The sequence below is a fragment of the Electrona antarctica genome (assembly GCF_951216825.1).
Source record: "Electrona antarctica genome assembly, chromosome: 17".
In the NCBI taxonomy this organism is placed as follows: Eukaryota; Metazoa; Chordata; class Actinopteri; order Myctophiformes; family Myctophidae; genus Electrona; species Electrona antarctica.
The window spans coordinates 17,714,679-17,734,650 of NC_136798.1; the positions used below are offsets into that span (position 1 = coordinate 17,714,679).

Genomic DNA, 19,972 nt, shown 5'->3' on the forward strand with positions numbered 1-19,972 from the left:
CCGCGATTTGGCCGAGCGGCATAGCCGCGAGGCCGAAAAAAATTTGGGCTATTTTGTTTTCATTTTGGGGTACCCAGGCCCCTAAAAAGAGAGGCAGGCAGGCAGAAGCTCTCAATGGTTTAACCATAATACAACTAAATACAATAACAATACACACATTTCACTTGAATTGGATTTCACTTTACAATTTTATAATTTAAAAAAAAAAAAAAAAAAAAACTTTTTTTTTTTTTTTTTTTTTTTTGGGCCCCCCTAGTCGGGGGCCCCCGGGCTTCAGCCCACCCTAGCCCAACGGTAAGTCCGGCTCTTCCCTCTTCAACTTCGACTGCACACCTGTACATGGCTCAAACCATGTCATCAAGTTCGCAGACGACACCACAGTGATTGGCCTCATCAAACACAACGATGAACGTGTCTATATGGAGGAAGTACAACACCAGGTGAGGTGGTGCGCTGAGAACAACCTCGCCCTTAAGTTAACACCACCAAGACAAAGGAGCTGGTTGTGGACTTCAAACGGAGCAGAGGGGGGGGGGGGGGGGGGTGGGGCAGCATGCTCCTATCCGATGGTGTGGAGGTGGAGCGTGACGGTGTCACCAACTTCAAGTTTCTGGGGGGTCCACATATCCACAAACAGAGCTGCCAGTCTAAGGGCTCCATTTTTTGTCACCGCTAAACCCCTTATCCCTAAACTTCTTTGCCTTTTTTTTACTATTTTGAAAAACATTTTTGAATAGTTCAACTAGCCAATCTACATTGACACGTAGTGAGCTTGTAGACTGGCCATTATAACTACCGGTATTCAAAAATGTTTTGCAAAATAGTAAAAAAAGGCAAAGAAGTTTAGGGATAAGGGGTTTAGCGGTGACGAAAATGGAGCCTTAAGGCCCTTAGCATCCTCAAGGATGCCTCCCACCCCAACAACAAACTGTTCCACCCCTCCCATTCATTTATATGCAGATCTATCTAGGTGATGATCCAGTCTCCATGTATGGCTATATCCAGGGTTTGATGAGGTCAGTGTTGTGATCTTCATATGGAGACGGCCATATATGGAGCGTATCACGAGGCGTGATGGACTGGCGGCAATATATGGTGGTGTGATGTGTCACAAGGCGTGATGTCACGAGGCGTAATGAACTGACAACCATATATGGAGGTGCGTGCTGTCACGAAGCGTAATGGACTGACAACCATATATGGAGGTGCGTGCTGTCACGAGGCGTAATGGACTGACAACCATATATGGAGGTGTGTGATGTCACGAGGCGTAATGGACTGACAACCATATATGGAGGTGTGTGATGTCACGAGGCGTAATGGACTGACAACCATATATGGAGGTGTGTGATGTCACGAGGCGTAATGGACTGACAACCATATATGGAGGTGTGTGATGTCACGAGGCGTAATGGACTGACAACCATATATGGAGGCGTGACCTGACTGACGGACGGACAGGTTTTGCAGGTTTTCATAGTAATCTGCGACCTACAGTCGCGAATAATATCTGCTATTTTCCACCAGTGTACAACAAATACAGGGGTAAGTGCTCAATCAGACTATTGATTGAATTAACTGAAATCTATCTGTTTTTTGTGTTGATTCTCTGATATAGCACATTTTAAAAATATATATTTAAACATTTTAAAAACGTAATAATTGCCCAGCCCTACCTCACTGCATGCCTGCATGTGTATCAATGTGGTTGGCAGGGTCTTGCTGCAGGATCCTGGGACGGGATGGGGTGGGATGGATGGGTGGTGGTGAGAGAGGGAGGAGATGAAGTGAAGTGGAAGGACTGCAGTGTTATGAATATTTAAGGCTGTCTCTCACAGCTGAGAAGTGTTTATTTTTCTTCAGCATTGACATTTGTCTCCTATCGCAGCAGGATAACTTGCAGCATGGCTCGTTGCCTAATAAAGGCTTTTAGAAAATGCAAATGTGGATTTGTGCATGTTTGATTGCTTGTCGTTGTGCATGTGTATCACACAGCCATAACATAAAATCTACATTTTGCTACTGAATGTACAAACAGTGACCTACAGTCATTGCACGATATAGTCAGTTCTTTCAGATTTGTATAGCGGATCTAAAAACTCTGCATTGTGAGCTTGTGGATTGATTATTTTTTAATTGGCTATTTTTTTAAAAACTTCAAAATTGAAATACGAATTGATTTTGCATCAGTAATCAGTGAGCTATGACTCCATTGGACTACAAAATCTGGTATCAGTCGGGGTCTGCGCCATAGAATGAATGAGAGCCTCCAACATTAGCCACTATAGGCCTACACAACAAACACAGAAAAAAGAAGATCTAGAGTAGAGCTTGTATTCTTTTTTTTTAATATATATTTTTGGGGGCTTTTTGCCTTAATTGATAGAGTAGCTTTACAGGAAACGGGAAGAGAGATGAGGGGAAGACACGCAGCAATTGGGTCGTCCGGGATCGGGACTCGAACCTGCGACATGCTGTCAGGCTGGATTACCAGCCTAGGTATTGTATTCTTGGTGTGCGACACTGCCACGTAACTAAATATAATAAGTCAGGTTTAAAAAAAAAGGGAAAAGTTAGGATCACTTTCTAGAAGTGAGAGTCTGTCACTGTCATACAGACTTATGTGAGGGCATTATGACTCCTATTGACAGTACAGTAATTCTGTATTCAATTTGAGAGTGGTAATTCTCTCTCCACTAGACAGAATCTACTTGACAATACTTGGCAAATTTACCCTACAGTCTTTCAATCAATATGTTGATTACCTTCTTGGTCACTGCATGTGCCCTGTAATGAATGATGAATCTGTTCTTGATTCACAGTGATTGCCTTCAGGGCTATTGTTAAATCTCAGGTTCCCCAGACCTAATTCCTCTGTGGCCCTTGAAATAAATGTGCTGAGAGTACAAATCAGCTCCTACCAGTGGAAATCCTGCCTGCAAGGCAAGGAAGTCATTATAAGCGACTATACAATTTATCGGGATTTCACATGGAGATGAATTGCGATGTGATTCAGTGAAAACATTGTTCTTCTGAATTAAAGTAGAAGGTTCACTGTGGATGATGATGTGTATTTATTTATTTATTTTGCCTTAGCTACACAGTCCTTGCAGTTTATAGTCTGCACTGCAGACACACTTCCATCTAGTGGCCGTGAGAGAAGACCACTATAGATCTCTTCTCTTCTCTTCTCTTCTCTTCTCTTCTCTTCTCTTCTCTTCTCTTCTCTTCTCTTCTCTTCTCTTCTCTTCTCTTCTCTTCTCTTCTCTTCTCTTCTCTTCTAATTCTATCTAGCCTACACAAGAAAGACGCGCGAACGCAGCTCATAAATTGCAATAACAACAAGTAGTGTGTGTATGTGTGCGTGTGTGTGTGTTTTTTGACAAATCAAAAAAGACAATGAAAAAAACAGCTATAATAGCAGATCTACAAGCTCACAACGTGAACATGAGGTGGTTGTTTACAGTAATACTGTCAGATAAATCTTGGCAGTTGTGAGCTTTCAGAAGTTCACAATAGATTTTAACAATCTCAAATCAACAATCGTATCGCCTGTTCGTAGTATCTAAGCCATCCCCAAGGACGCTATATTGTGATCATCATTTCGCACTGCAATGCAGATCTTGTGGATTTACATAAAACCCTCTTGGGTCACTGAGTTAAATCCCATAACAACACTTCAGTGGCTTTCTCACAGTATGCTTACCATAAATAATTATTTTTTTTAACGTTAAAAGACTATTAATCTTTCTAAGGCAGTTTAGGAATAGGAACCTTGGAGTATATCAAGGGTTGAAATGTTAAAGTCCTACTGTAACAGAAAATGTAGGCCTACATATCTTCTCTGTATGTTATTGCAAATCTACAGCCCCCAAGAAAAAAACTGCTCGACAGAATTATGTGCAGAGCTTCAAAAATAATTGGCTACTGCCCCTACTATTTCTGAAGTATACCATATCCAGCCAACCCCCTATTTGTATTTCCCTTCAGGTAAAAGACTGCAGTATTAAGACCAGAACATCTTGCTTCCACAACAGCAATCTGAAGCAATCTGCATCCTGAACGCTTCACTGGTTATAAACTTAAATGAACTCCTTAAGCACAGGGCCTTTAATTTGCCACTTAAGGACTTAAAGACATACAGTATTGATTACATTGTAATATATAATTCTTGCATGTATTCTGGTTTATATGTTTTTTTGTTGTCATCTCTATGAGTACACCAAAACATTCCAATTCAACTGTAAACTTGTGTTGGCAATGGATTTCTTAACCTTGAATGCTTTGGGGAAATTTGGTTGATCGCTGTGCAAAGGATGCCTGAAGCCCTACTACACTCTATGCACGCACGCACGCACGCACGCACGCACGCACGCACGCACGCACGCACGCACGCACGCACGCACGCACGCACGCACGCACGCACGCACGCACGCACGCACGCACGCACGCACGCACGCACGCACGCACGCACGCACGCACGCACGCACGCACGCACGCACACACACACACACACACACACACACACACACACACACACACACACACACACACACACACACACACACACACACACACACACACACACACACACACACACACACACACACACACACACACACACACACACACACACACACACACACACACACACACAGAGCTTGGGGCCTGTTGCTTTGGGTCTGTGAGCAGATGTCAGTCTCACTCATTTGGGTGACAGTTGTTGTGCTGCGTGATGATAAATGGACAACCGCGGGCTGTGTTTAATTCCTCTGAAAGTGGGGAGAAGAATAGAGATGCTTTAACCAATTCTGTTTCTCCATCTCTGTCTGCGAACTGCTGTGACTCGAAATAACAATTTTGAAATGTTATTTTTCAGCTGAGCCGTGGCACACCGTGGACAGAATTCGATAAGTTTCAAATAAACTTGCATGCCCACATCTATAAGAGGTTTGATTACACTGCATGAAGATGGGACATTCAATTAACTTGACATGCATCAAAATCAAGCCTGCAAAACATGATTGTTGTATTTCTGTGATCTTAACTTCTTCATCATATTTTATGTAGCCTATGTAAAAGAGATGTTTAATCTCAGTGAGGGTTTGGCTAACATAGAGGTTAAACAAATAATATTAAAATTTAACTGACTTTTTCAGCTCCACTCCATTCTTAAAGCATATCTACATGACAATATATTTTAGACCCTGGAAATACATTCAGGCACTTCCAAATATATATTTTCTCTCATACAGTAGTATCCAAAATGTAGTTTCTGACTAAATGTTTACACATGTTTGCAATATGAAATATAACAGCACATAGTAGTCCAAATCTCACAGAGACTGTTGATGGATGACCTCTGAGGTGTTTCTGTTGTCTGGATATGTCCCATCATCTTTAGGTGTGTGCAGAGAGCTGGGTCCTTCCCAGCGGCAGAATGGAACATAGCGGACGCAAGAGTAGGAGGCCAGGCGAGTACTTAAGCCAAAGGGAAGGTCATAAACCTCGTCCGTTTCCAAGAAGCTGCTTGAGTCTCCCAGGTGGGCTGTGTTCCAGGACAGCAGGCCTCTTTCACGCTTGCTTCCTAGAGACAGATTTATATTTAGTGGCGTGCCGGTGTTGTTGCACCAAAAATAACCAATCCACTTCAATACGTAAATATAGGCTATTTGATTCAATAGTAGCACATTTGCCAAAAAGTTATTCCTTTGATGAGGTTTACCTGGAACTGTGTTGTCGAGAATGAAGCCAAGGAATCCTCCCACAAACATGCCAGTGGTCAGTAACACCTTCAACACCTGGTCCACCTCCACCACACCTGGCACAAGGCACAGCAGTATTTATTATGTATCGCAGCAACGTTCTTGTATGATGACCAGGAAAGAAAAAAACAAACAAAATCTTTTGGAAGGAAAAAGTCCATATGCACACCTACGAGGGACAGCTAGGTGTGTCGGATAAATTAACTGGAAGAGTAGGAAAAAAGTGGAATCCTGCATGCACACTCTTCACAATGTTATTTAAGCAGCAGTTTCCTTTTGGAAAACATTTAAAAATATTTGAGTGTGTTATCAAAAAACTTGTTGCTTGTCACACGTTATTTTGTGTCGAGTCTTAATTGACTTCTAAAGCTTGAGTTGTTGCAGTGGAACATGTGGTGACTGGTGAGGGAGTAGATCTGCTATTTTCAGTGCATACATCAGACAACAGTGTGTACAGTAGCTGCCTTCCCCAGTTATATTTAATTGGGGGATGAGCCGGGTGTATGTTTGGTAATAGGATTTACTTAGGGATTTCCCAATTATACATACAAAATTGTATAATGGCCTAGAAGTTCCAGCAGCTACATAGTTACTCTTCATGTGACCACCGCGCTCTGACTGTAGGTGTGCTACCCGTTCAAAACATATAAAAATAACGGTAGTGGGTCGCACACACCAAGACTTCAGTTAAAAGTATTTATTGCATTTTTGGAACAGGGACAAATATTTCGGCTATCCATGAGCCTTCATCAGTGATAGCCGAAACGTTTGTCCCTGTTCAAAAATGCAATAAATACTTTGAACTGAAGTCTTGGTGTGTGCGACCCACTACCGTTATTTTGAGCAGCTACATAGTAACATCTTAATGTAAATGTATTTGTGGCAGAGTTTATACTCTCTCCGAGTTATAGCCCCATTATACCAGTAGTGACGAATTCAGGATGTTTGTTGATCCAGTTTGGAATGACAAGTGCAGAGAACAGGGAGAAACCAAAGATGAAGAGGTTCCTGGAGGTGTTCATGTCTGCAAACTGTAAAGTGAAGCCTTTTAGCAACCAAAACAAACCAAAACAAAGCATTAAAAATGTGAGGAAGATTTGCTGATCGAATTCGTACATAACAAACATTTAAAATGTACAGAACGGTTTACCTGCAGATTAGAGATACCAGCAGCAGTGATGACCCCAAACATGATAAAGAGCATCCCGCCGACCACAGGGGTAGGGATAGTGGTGAAGATGGCTCCTACTTTACCCAGCACCCCCATTAAAATCATCAAGACTCCACTGACAAGGATAACTGCTCGACTGCCTACCTGTAACCACACAGCCAGAATGCTCAATCAACTTTCAACTCAAACTTTATTTATAAAGCATATATTACAACGACTAAAGGTTGACTAAAGTGCTGTTTAAAATAAAGAAGACTGACATAAAGAGGCATAAACACTAATACAATTACAAAGAGAAATAAAATGGGCTAAAAGCAGAAGGAAATAGCTTTTTTGCTAATGTTTTGCTAAGTTCAGCTCAAAAATACAGTGTAGGCTACAGCTGGTATAGAAATGTAGTCTGTGATTCCTGTTCCCAAAATACTTTTTTGTCTTTTTCAGTTCACAGAGAGAGTCTGCGTGTCTAGTTTAGACAGAAAACTTTATTAAGGTCCATCGTTAACATAAGTCTAGGAGAGTTTCATGTTTTGTTCTACAACATAATTTATAGCCTCTATGTAGTCTTCGATTCCTGTTCCCAAAAGACAACAGGCCAGTTGCCCTGAAAACCTTGATCATAAAGTCCTTTGAAAAATGGATAAAATAGGAACATCTGGACAAAACCCAGTACCATGCTGATCCGTTTCAATTTGCATATAAGGCTGGGCTTTACTTTATTCACATACACATGCCTATAGGGCAGTACAACTTTTGCAAAGGTGTTTGTGGATTTTTCATCCACCAGTTTAGTTTATCCACCGCCAGTGGATAAACTACTTCTTTAGTTTGCTTGTCTACTAGTTTGGCTGTTTGGATCCTTAATTTCCTCTCCAACTGAACCCACAGGGTGAGGGTGAATGAGTGCATGTCAGGGGAGCTCGCTTCATCTACAGGTTCCCCCCAGGGGCGACTTCTCTTACCACCCTTCTGTTTACATATGAATGTCAAAGCCAGTTTGACAATCAATACATCCTGAAGTTTGCAGATGACTCAGTTATAGTCAGTAAACTCCATGATGATGGATCAAGTCACAAGCCACATTGGAGTCATGTCATGATTGTGGATCCGGGTTGCCATGAGAGAAAGACACCACCACCACCACAGAATAAAAAGAACCACCACCATATATTTACACTAATGCCACGTGTATGCCAATAACAAATACTATGTTGAACTGCTTGTCCCCCTGTCTTTTTTTGCGCACATCCAAGTCACCACTTTCCTACCCCTCTTCATCAGGAGTGTCAATCCCTACAGTTGTGGGACAGATAGAAACCCTCATTAATCCCACAGCCATACTGTTGATTTTGTCAATATGTTGTCAAAACTGGACTGGACTAAAATGTTATCACATGATATTTTGTGGACTTGAACTAGACTCAAACAAAATATTTTCAGATGACAAAAATATGACAAAGTCTAAAACTGAATCAAAACACTGCACAGCCACTGCCCTCCTCAATGCAGGGGAAAGGGGGAGCTTCCCAATCTTGATGTTCAGGCTGATTTCTGTTCATGTTGTTGCAGCTGGATGACTTTGTTGATTTATTATTATTTTCTACTTTGTATAGAGGAGCATGACGGGTATCGTTGTTTTGCTGTTCTGATAATTAGGCCTGCTTGTTCATTGATGCAGTGCTGTTGACTTGTCTGTGCCATTACTGATGTAATTTGTTTTTATGTTGCATTCGGTGCTGCTAAACTATTACCCTTTTAATGGGGACAAATAAAGTTGAAGTTAATGAAGCCATTATGTGCTTTTAAAAAAAACACATATTACTTTCCTGTGCGGTTCAGAATAAAAACAAATCAAAGTGTTTATTTGTGGTGTAGTAGACGAGAGGGTATAAAGCACAATTAAACAATCGGATCCAGCTATATAGCACATAAAGCATTGGATGATCTCATAAACATGTGAAGTGATCTCTCTCTCCCTGATGTACACCCTGTGCATGTAAGTGGAGGAGCCGGACAGTTATAGCCCTGCAGAGGGGTCTGCTGACCTATTGACCCTCATGAATGTTCAGTATGGTACCTTCTGGCTGAGACAGCATCAAGTGATACACACACACTGTCAATGCTGGCAGAATTGTGATGTAAACACTCTGTTACTGGGAACTGTCCAATTCCAGGCACCACTGGCATTCATGTTCATATACAGGGAAGTACCCATTCAAATGACTTGTTTCCCTACAGACTCAGAGACTCCCATGGGATACCCTTGTACCATATACTTGATTCCATTCAGCTGGATTAAGTGTCATCGCCACAGATCACACCCTGACTTTGGATATGTCATAATGTTTGAATGTTCCACTCAGTCATAAAAGCATTCATTCACAATTCCTTGATCATTGATTGGAAATATGACATTCACTGTACAATAAATGTAATTATTGCAGATTGTGTGTTATGTGAAATCTAAAGCCATGATAAGTGCATGCGTACACCTTTCCCAAAATGAACTTCAAAGAGACTTTGCCTCACAACAACAACTTCTGGGAATGCAGCTTGCGTCACAAGACATCTCAATGTCTGCAACTCGCAATGAGAGTGACCACCATATGGTAACTGAGCCATGCATTCCACAACGAAGAGAGCTATATAATGAGGAGGGAGATGAAGCCCGGATAGGATAGGAACTAGGAGGAACCAGAAGGAACCAGAAGGAACCAGAGAGAAGGATGTCTGATGAGAGGGTCTTGGCCACATCGCTACACAGACCAACCCCGCTGCTCTGACCTGAGCGTCCCAGGCGATCCCAGGCAATCCAAGGCACTACGACGAGAGGCTCAGGGGTTACCCAGACGATCCAACCCCCTGCCGCCCGCCTGCCACGCGACCTCTCTCCCTCAGAAGATAATAGAGTCTATTATTTGCTCAAGAGTTGAACTTGCTGGTTTTTGACACATGCAAAGTAAGAAAGGCTATGTAATGGAAAAGATCTCTTACCTTCAGATTCCATAGATTTATTGAGATAAAATAATAATTGATTATTTTATAATCTTTTTAATTATTTTATTAGTGGTTTAAAGTTAAGGGTTAAATACAAATGAATCTTGTGCTTATTCCTAAAATAATTTCACTGGTGCCCCTTCTAAAATTCAGATTGATTTTGACTCTTAATTTTGAATACTTATAATTCAGATTTTTGAATAATTATTTCACAATTATGAATTCCACTGATATAAAATCTACAGGATTAAATATATAAGTACTACAGTGGAGATGATCTTACTGAACTGACTGAACTATAACTATTTTGGCCATGTTTTAAATATAGCAGATCTACAAGTTCGCAATGCATCACATAGTAGATCAGCTACAGAATGTTCACAATTTTCTAAATAAGTGGTTGAAAATCTGTGGTGGTGAGAACCTATGGAGGTGTCAGGGTGGGTTCAGAGTTCAAATGCCGACAAAATGGGCAAGGATCTCAATTCTGGAGGTTTAAACAAACTGAGAGACCCAAATAATAGGGTAGGCAAAGCTAGAACAGAAACTGAGGATAATGGCTTGGCCTAAACTGGCCAGACTCACACATGTGAGTTCAGCCTTAAACACTGACAAGGAGCTTAACAAACAGGTCAAATCACAAGGTTAGACAAGGAAGCCAGGTACAGAACTACAGGGGCAGGCATGCAGAACAGGATACAGAACTACAGGGGCAGGCATGCAGAACAGGATACAGAACTACAGGGGCAGGCATGCAGAACAGGATACAGAACTACAGGGGCAGGCATGCAGAACAGGATACAGAACTACAGGGGCAGGCATGCAGAACAGGATACAGAACTACAGGGGCAGGCATGCAGAACAGGATACAGAACTACAGGGGCAGGCATGCAGAACAGGATACGCAAAAGACAACAACAGAAACAGAATACAGGACTAATACAAAATAAAACATACTGAACAGTCCAAAAACAGTCCAAAACCTAATAAGGACAGTCAAAGACCAATGGCCGAGGACTCGGAGTGGAGCGTGACAGGGCTCACCTGTCACGCTCCTAAACAAAGATATATGTATCCTGTGTGTGTGTGTGTGTGTGTGTGTGTGCGTGCGTGCGTGCGTGCGTGCGTGCGTGCGTGCGTGCGTGCGTGCGTGCGTGCGTGGGACTTCTACTGTACCATGGGTCCTGCCACATGTATCTCACCTTGGTGATGCCCAGGACTCCCACATTCTCACTAAAGGAGGTGGTGCCATTCCCTGTGCCCCATGCTCCTGCCAACAGGCCGCCAATGCCCTCCACTGTAATCCCTCGGTTGATGGCATGCTTTGGGGGAGGCGGGGCCCCCGAAAGCCTGGCACAGGAGTAGTAGTCTCCCACAGACTCTATCATGGAGGATATGATGCCAGCCATGATGCCCATCACCCCTGCCACATTTACAGTTGGTACGCCCCACTGACCTGAAGGAGTGATCAAAATGTTTGTTCATAGACTGAACCTCCACGATGGAAATACAGTAGCAATCTACATATTTCCGCTATTACCATTACAGTACTCCATCTACTACTAGTCTACAGCTGCTACTAATAAAGGTAATAATAAACAAATCCTATATAGAACAGTGATTCCCACCGGTGGGGTGATAATATTTCAGTATTTTTTTGCCAAATAATTGACATTTGGCAAAACAGACTTTATTGATAATTTAACATTAATATAATACACAGACATGTTTGAGATTTTCAGGAGGTTGGAAACCACCACTGATATAGAACAAATGATTACCAATGCATGGTCATGGAAGCGAAAGGGATGCCATGACTTTATTACCGGGATATGGAAAGGTGAACCAGGAGGCGGAGCCCACCACGTCTCCCTTCACGTCGGTACGCGCCAGGTAGCCATACTGTTTTGGGTCTGAGGGCAGGACGTCATAGATGGTCAGGAAGTAGCAGACCAGCCACGACACAGCCATGGCTAGCAGAACCTGAGCACAGTGGTTGAAGAATACTCGCATGTTTAACTTGGTAAGAACCACCAAGTAAATTGGTGCATTTATATAGCGCCTATATAAAAGTGCTCTACAATGTGCATTACTTTCACACAGACATTCACACACTGACGGTGGGGGAAACCGTTCAAGGTACCAACTAGCTCATCGGGAGCAGGGTTCAGTGTTTTTCTCAAGACTGAGTACCAGTACCAGCTACTCCAATCTGCACCAAACTTGACACAAACACTGTTCCTGGGCCTGCCATGCATGACAATAATCACACCAGGGGTCACGTTAGGGACCCCCGGGGGCCACAGGCACACTATTTGTCCAATCCGTACCAAACTTGCCACAATCACTGTTCCTGGGTCTGCCATGACAATAGTTCTCACCAGGGGCAACATCAGGGTCCCCCGGGGGCCACAGGCACAACGTTGATTCAATCCTCACCAAACATGGCACAAATGCTGTTCAGTGATCTGCCATAGGAAAAGAGAAGGGAACCCGCACACTCATATGCTCCAAAAGATACATTTATTGACGACGTTTCAAGCCAAGGCTCTTCATCTGGTCAAACAGTGATCTGCCATGACAATAGAAAACCCCAGAAAAAACTAAATTGCACAGATGGGGCACTACAGCAGTTTTACAGCAGGGTCTAACAAATGGCCATTCTGGATTTGAACATAAAGCAGCCTGAACATAAAGCATGTTAAATATAATTTGCAATGGCAAAATGCACCATTTGATAACTTTGGTGACGTCTGCCTTTTGAATCTCTTTGAATCTCCAAATCAGCATCTTCTAGACATAAATAAACATCTATGTAATATCAATACAGCTTTGTATTTATATTCATTAGATTACTTTCATTCAATTACTTCCACTAATGCAGCCAAAATGTGCATCATGTTCTTATAATATCAAAGTATAAATGTATTTGCTGGTTACACAGACTTAAGAGTAATGTCCCCTCACAGATGCTATAAGAGTGTTGTCCTATTTGTCCAGTGTGAGGGATGCTCACAAGCACTCAACCAGGGCGAGTTAATTTAATCTTGTTCCCCCCAGGTTCAGGGTGTTTAAGGGTAAACATTTGTTTTATTACGCAGCCACTACTCAGTGGAATCTAAAATGCAGATCTAAAATGCCTGAATTCCCTTGCACTTCCCTAAAACTGGTCTTAAATCGTCAAATCGTGGATTCATTTAAACTCTGGTCATAGTTAAACCTTTACCCAGTATGGACTGCTCCTATGGCTGCTCATAGCGCACTAGTGTACCTCTTGTCCTATATATATATATTGTTCAAAACTGTAAAGATTCAGATCTTTTAGTATTTTTTGGTATTGATATAATCTGTCGGGTGTTGTATTGTCTTATATGTGTATGTACCACAATGGAAACAAGCTTGAAGGTATTTTTCCTTCTTCTTCTTTTTAATTGCCAATCTAGTATTCCATCCATCCATCCATCCATCCATCCATCCATCCATCCATCCATCCATCCATCCATCCATCCAATCTCCCCAAGAAGTAGAAATACTGTCTCATGTACATACTGGTATTATCTGGAAGATGTACATCTTTGAGGTGTGCAGTTTCTTGGTCTTGTTGTATGCAGGGATAGGGACTGGTATGCTGCAGAGGAACTGGGAGAACAGGACGATCAGCGCTATGGTCCTGCATGCATAAGAAGAACCATTTCAGCAGGATTTTACCTAATTGAGCACATTTCTACATATAATCAATCTTACTCCCATCAAGATTTTTTTTAATCCCAAGATTGTTACTGTATATATCAGGGTAATCAAAACCTAATTAAGAGTAGACAGCTGTATTTACGTACAATCCTTTGCTTTATTAAGGCATAACCACTTTGTCAAATTTCTTATGGGTTGCTTAAATTGTACATGTTTGAATATGTGGCTGTACTGTAAGATGCAATCATTTCAGTGTCTTGCCCAAGGACACTTTGACATGTAGACAGGAGGAGCCGGGATTCGAACCGCCGACCCATGGATCATTGGACGACCTGCTCTACCTCCTGAGCCACTTTTGAGTGGAACGTATTGATTGCAACTAAACATGGCATGTCATAATCCCACTGCATGATGCTAATTATGCATGCAAATGCTATAAAATTGAATTATCGCCGTAACCTGATTATTCCCAGTAATCTGGGAATTAGTGTTCATGTAAATTCACTAACTACTACTACTCACAACGCAGAGATGGCCCAGTGGCTGCCGGCTTTGGTTCCAACCATATCATACTGGGCCAGGGCAATCAGAGAGATGGTGGGGGCAATGGTGAGGGGGCCAATGAAGCGCATGAGGAAGCCAATGAGACCCGTGCAACCCACCAGTATCTGGAAGACGGAACCCACCATGATGCAGCCCTGAAGCTGCGGAACGGGACATACAGTGCAGTTATACACGGTTCATTACAGCATCATCAGCATGGCCACAGTCAGAATAGAAGAAATGAGCCAACGTCATTATTGTTAGACAACTGCACAGCTCAACATGAATTATCCCTTGGCTTATATTACAGCGCCTTGTCGAATTCTACATTCTAATTGGTCTGATCACTTACTACTTTATTACTGCACATGCAGCACATTGTCGAATTCTCAATTCTTTTTTTTTTTTTAAATGTTTTTTTTTGTGGCTTTCGCCTTTATTTTATATTTTGTATGGAGGGACAGACAGTAGGCTGACAGGAAATGGGGAGAGAGATGGGGGAAGACATGCAGTAAAGGCCGTCGGGATCGGGAGTCGAACCCGCGGCACACTGCCAGACTGGATTACCAGCCAAGGTGCCTGGACCACTGAGCCACGGCCCAGGCCCGAATTCTCAATTCTGTCACAGTATTATGTCTTTCTGTTATTTCTTGTAGACCTCTAATCTCAATAACAGGACGTTGTTCTTTCTCTGATTATGTTGCTAAGCAGACTGAAAAGTGTAAGATAATAAAAAAAACGTAATCGATATTTTGCGTCAACTCGTTGGTTTTGCTCTTACATACATACTCATAGCGGTGTAAGAAGAGGCATAATGTTCAGTGAGGCGGGCATTCATTTCTGGAAAATAAACCCCTTCAGGGTGAGGCAAGACCAAAGTAATGTCTCACTGTACATTTTCTATTAACATCAGTGTTAGAGCAGTGGTTCTCAAAGTGGGGCTTGGTGACCCCCAGGAGTCCTTGAGGGGATTATAGGGGGTCCCCACCCAGCAAGAGGAGGAACAGTATAACCGCATAAGCACTATTTAAAAAATAGCCGATCTACATGCTCACAAGGTCATGGGCATGTAGATCTTTTTACATTTTAATTCTGTTTAATTTAACAACTAAGATCTTCTCTTATGTTTTTTTCTTTTTTGGGGGTCCTTGGCTTAATGTATAAATGTGGGGGTCCTTGGCATCACATTTTTTGAGAACCGCTGTGTTAAAGCAATTCATAAATTCATTGCTACTAAATGGGTTGGATGATGACTCCTGGAGCTCAAATCACATGGGTTCAGTCATTGAATTAATAACAAGTTGAACAATTGAAGTGCTGTTTTTGCGAGCATGCTGTTGTTTTGAGTGGTGTTTGTGCTGGCTGGCTGACTCACAGCTCTCAGACGTGTCTGCCACACGTCTATGAAAACAGGGGAGGAAGTGTTCACCAAGCTAGCGTTCTGTGTCCAGGCTGGACACTGGAACTCTGGCATGGACAACATGGACATAGAAGGGGCCAGCAGAGCGAATGTCCCACCCTGGAGGATGGGCAATCTGGAAGAGAAGACAAAACTCTCGAGACGGATTTATACTTAGTTGGACGCTGCCGCCTGCCGGTGTCCCACACCAAAAATAGCAGATCTACAAGCTCCAAAAGCGTTTCAGTTTTCCTTTGAAATCGTATTGCTTCAACTCTCAATGTTTATGATTGTCATATGTCTATTTATGATCTAACTCATTTTAGCAAGACTACCATCTTCGTCTTGGAAAACACCTCTGAAGCACTTTTAGTTTGCAAATGATTGCATGATCTTAACTTAACTGACCCATAGTAAAACATGTTGAAAACATGTTTTATGAGAGTCATACTCTCATACCATGACCCCATAGAGAATTCTGTTTGTTTCAGCGGAACAGGCACATGGATGAATGGATGACAACAGATACATTCTTGCAGACATCTCTTCACATGGTTGTAATGTCTCATCCCAAAGCTTACTACTTCTGCTAGTAAAGAGGAAGATAAGGTGGTTAAGTATGAAACTTCTATGAAGAATGGTATCTGTCTTCAGAGTTCAGACCACACCTTACCTTATACTGCAGGCTATTACAGCCTCTATCAGTATAATAAAAAAATACTTATATTGACTTGCCACATACTTGTGCAGACGGAAGTCATGTTTAAGACTTAACATCCATTAACATCCATTAACATCCATCGTCTCTCCTACCATTAGTTAACTCCATTTCCAACCTAAACGTGAACCAAGAAAGGTTGAATAAAACCTTATGATCTCACCTGTGCATTAAGTTGAAAGATCTGCACAGAAAATATTACTTTTGAGAGCACAGCTATCAAATTCATCTTCATCTTATTTCAGTTTTCTCTTTCCTTCCATGAGTCCTTCTTGAAACTCAGCCAAGTGATAAAATACTGCACTGTTCCCATAGCCATACTCAAATACACTGCAATTATTTTCTAAAGATATGTCTGTGGTGCCATGAAACAGTGTGTCCTCGGTATTTTAATAACACTATGCATTGCACTTGAACACAGTTAGAAAACAAAACTGTGGCACTCGCTTATTAGCAACACATTACATTATGTTAACGATACCTGCTCTCTGCAGATGGACTCTGATTTAGCTCCATGACCTCTCCTCTAGTGTTGCCTTTAGGCCAAAATGTCAACTTCGCACATCATGCAATCTCCTAATCTAAAATGGCACTGCAGTTGAAAAGTGAACTGGAACCTTGTTATAATTTTGTAGCTAGTATACATTGAAAACTAATACTGTAGTTTCAGTTCAGTTTCAGTTCAGTCGGTTTTTTGTTAGATAGGCTGTACTTACTGGCTAACTGCATGGTTTACTGGTATCAAGATTATGTCAATTCCACCTTAGTTATGACATATGAGTGAGGAATTTGGTCATTTGGCTTTTTGTCTTTGTCCTTTGATGTATTTGAACCAAGACAAACTCTGCATAACTGATACTTAGGTACAATACTGTGTTTCTGATCTTATTCATCAGGTTGTCCTGCCCTGGCAATAAAATAATGATCATCATAAATGTTGGATGATGGATTGAATGAATGACCCACCTGACACCAAAGGTGACCTGCAGTAAGGTGCAGAGGCCAGAAACAAAGAAGATGGTGCTGATGAGCTGACTCTGCGTCAGGCCATCATGTTGCAGACAAAGGCCCTCAGAGAGGATCAGAGGAATCGAGAGGATGCCACCAAATGCTGTCAGGTAATGCTAGATAGGAGGAGAGGAGAGGGATTATGTTTGTTTATATTAAAGTAATCATAAACAACAAATACACAGGGACTTGACTTGACAATTATTCAAGAGTATATGACTGAATGGACAATGAGCACTAACATGCACACATGGACATCAAGCAGAATATTCCATTTCTGTGGAAGATTACTGGCCAAGATGTCTGTTTTCATTATGCTGATTTCATGTGCTGTTGAAAACCAGGGAAATTTTGTGTAGATTTTGTCTCTTGTCTCTATCACTGAAACATCCACTGTGGCCACTTGAAGCAAGCAGGACAGTCATTCACACAAGACATTCAAGGAGATCCCGTATAAAGAGTCAAATCCAGTTGTTAAATAGTAACCTTTCCCATTTCAATCTGATTCACGTTCTAGGCCTTCTGTGAGTAAGACGAGAGCAAATCTGACATATATTCCCCTTTAAAAGCAACAGGGACCCATGAACAGCCACGCAGGAAGAGAGATACCTACTTGAACGGCCAGGAGGATACACAGATACCAGGGAGGTGTGTCAGTCACACAGTACGCCAGTTTGTTTCTCTCATCCTTTGCTGAACAGCTGCTCCCACAATCCTCTCTGTCACTGACATGCTCTTCATCTGTCTGTGGTGCCATATGTCAGCGCCACAGTGTTACAAACCGACAGAGACAACGAGAGGTCACATCCAGTATAGATGTTGTAATGCAGGCAGTCAAGTGAAATTTCTAGTGAAGTCAAATTGATTCATAAAGCACCTTTAAAAACAACACTCCTTTCCTTGACCAAAGTGCTAAGGGGCAGCTAAATCCTAAATAAATAAAGCATCGACATAAACAAGATATACGGTAGAGCTCAAAGGCACAAATAAACAATCGGCAATACACAGATTAAGAGCGTGTTCAGTGCCAAACTTTATTGACGGACGAGGCTACTTTCATGTCCTTCTTCAAACTTTGAACCCTGTATCCAGTACCCATTATGTGAAGAAAAATACAATTATATGAGTTGAAGGTCATTAGGTTTCAGATTTCAACTTGGTGAAAATATGACATATGACTTTTTTTTCAACAATGTATTTATTTTCCTTTTTTACACACAAATGACAATACAAATATACAAAAAAACAACAACAATGAACAGTACAAGACAATTACTGATATAAAGAAAGCAAAACAACAATGACATATGACTTTTTAATAGTTACAGTCTCTGGATGAATGAGGATTTTGTACTCACATGAAAAGCATTATTGTTGAGGCCTCTGCTCTTCTTGCCCATTGTCGTCTGAAGTGAAAGCTTGTTTTTTGGTCTTTCAGGCAGAGTTGACATATGAAAGGAAACACATGGAGACTGGAGAGAGAGAAGGAAATACTAAGAATGATATAGTGAGAGAGAAGTCCCTCCCATTTAGATAAGCACACCTGCCAACTCTCCTCCTTTTATTTGACCATTTATTGTCTTCACCAGGCCGTAACAATTATCTAGTTAGGAAGTTAACAGAATCTACTCTGAGTGACACTGTATGTAATGAATAGGTTACAAACACAAATGCATGCATATTAAAACAACAATAAATACACAGGGTGCAAGGTGGCAAATTTGTCCTGGCATAAAATACTGTATATAAGTGGCTTTGAAGCCTGCCTTCTGGGTGCAGTGGTGGTCTTAAAACACCCTTTATATATGACTATGATGTTTCCAGAGATATATCACAGATTAACAGCCCCACTGACTGCACCATAACAATCTCTTGTTAGTCTTCTTTTCTTACTATGTGTGTGATTTCATCATTTCAGCCATGGCAGAGGCACTGATGCAGACAGATATCAGTACATTTGCGCTTGAATGTACACCACCATCATGGCCCAAAGTCCATGTGGAAAATGTGCAAATGATATTGCACAGTGGAACATTGTGCTTCTGACTCACTGTCATAAGGAAAGATGATGCAGAGATGTCTCCAGTAGAACTTGAGTATGTCAGTCAGCGTCTGGGTGCCGCAGGCGTAACGTTTCTGGCCACTGAAGTGGACTGGAGATGGGGTTTGATTCCTCGCTGCATGGGCCGGGCACTCCAATGAACACAATTGGCTGTGTTTGCACTCAGCATTCACTACTATCCTATTGATTACAATTGAAAAACATATCAGTGAGACATTTGTAACCACAGGGTTTTAACATGACTGCAGTGCAGCAGTTGCATTTCAGGCCTGTCTCTGGACTTATTATGTTGTCTGTATTCTTACTATTATTTTGTTTATGCTATTAGTGTGTTTTCCTCCAGTGTGGTGGTGGTGATGATGATGATGATGATGATGATGATGATGATGATAATGATGATGATGATGATGATGATGATGATGATGATGATGATGATGATGATGATGATAAAATAGAGGAAACAAATAACAAAATAAATGAAAATGAACCGAGTGGACATCCACCATCACACATCTGTACAGTGTAAAGGACAGTTTGTCAGTTAGACAGCTTCTTCATTGAAACACCTTATAGCAGCATTGGGGAAAAGAAATGTCACGAAAAGTGCTTCTCTGGTTATTAA

At 41.6% G+C, this 19,972-nt stretch overlaps 1 protein-coding gene across 1 annotated transcript; it reads right to left on the minus strand.

Moving 5' to 3' along the window:
- Positions 1-4,516: 4,516 nt before the first annotated feature.
- Positions 4,517-18,748, minus strand: LOC306940385 (solute carrier family 23 member 1-like). The gene is made up of 12 exons (XM_079525440.1): positions 18,647-18,748; positions 17,902-18,033; positions 17,247-17,404; positions 15,539-15,698; positions 14,143-14,324; positions 13,480-13,600; positions 11,757-11,913; positions 11,133-11,386; positions 6,916-7,080; positions 6,688-6,796; positions 5,726-5,821; positions 4,517-5,587 (listed from the first exon to the last, which is right to left on the minus strand). Exons 1-12 carry the CDS (start codon positions 18,737-18,739, stop codon positions 5,337-5,339), a joined length of 1,878 nt encoding a protein of 625 aa, XP_079381566.1. The 5' UTR covers positions 18,740-18,748; the 3' UTR covers positions 4,517-5,336.
- Positions 18,749-19,972: the final 1,224 nt, after the last annotated feature.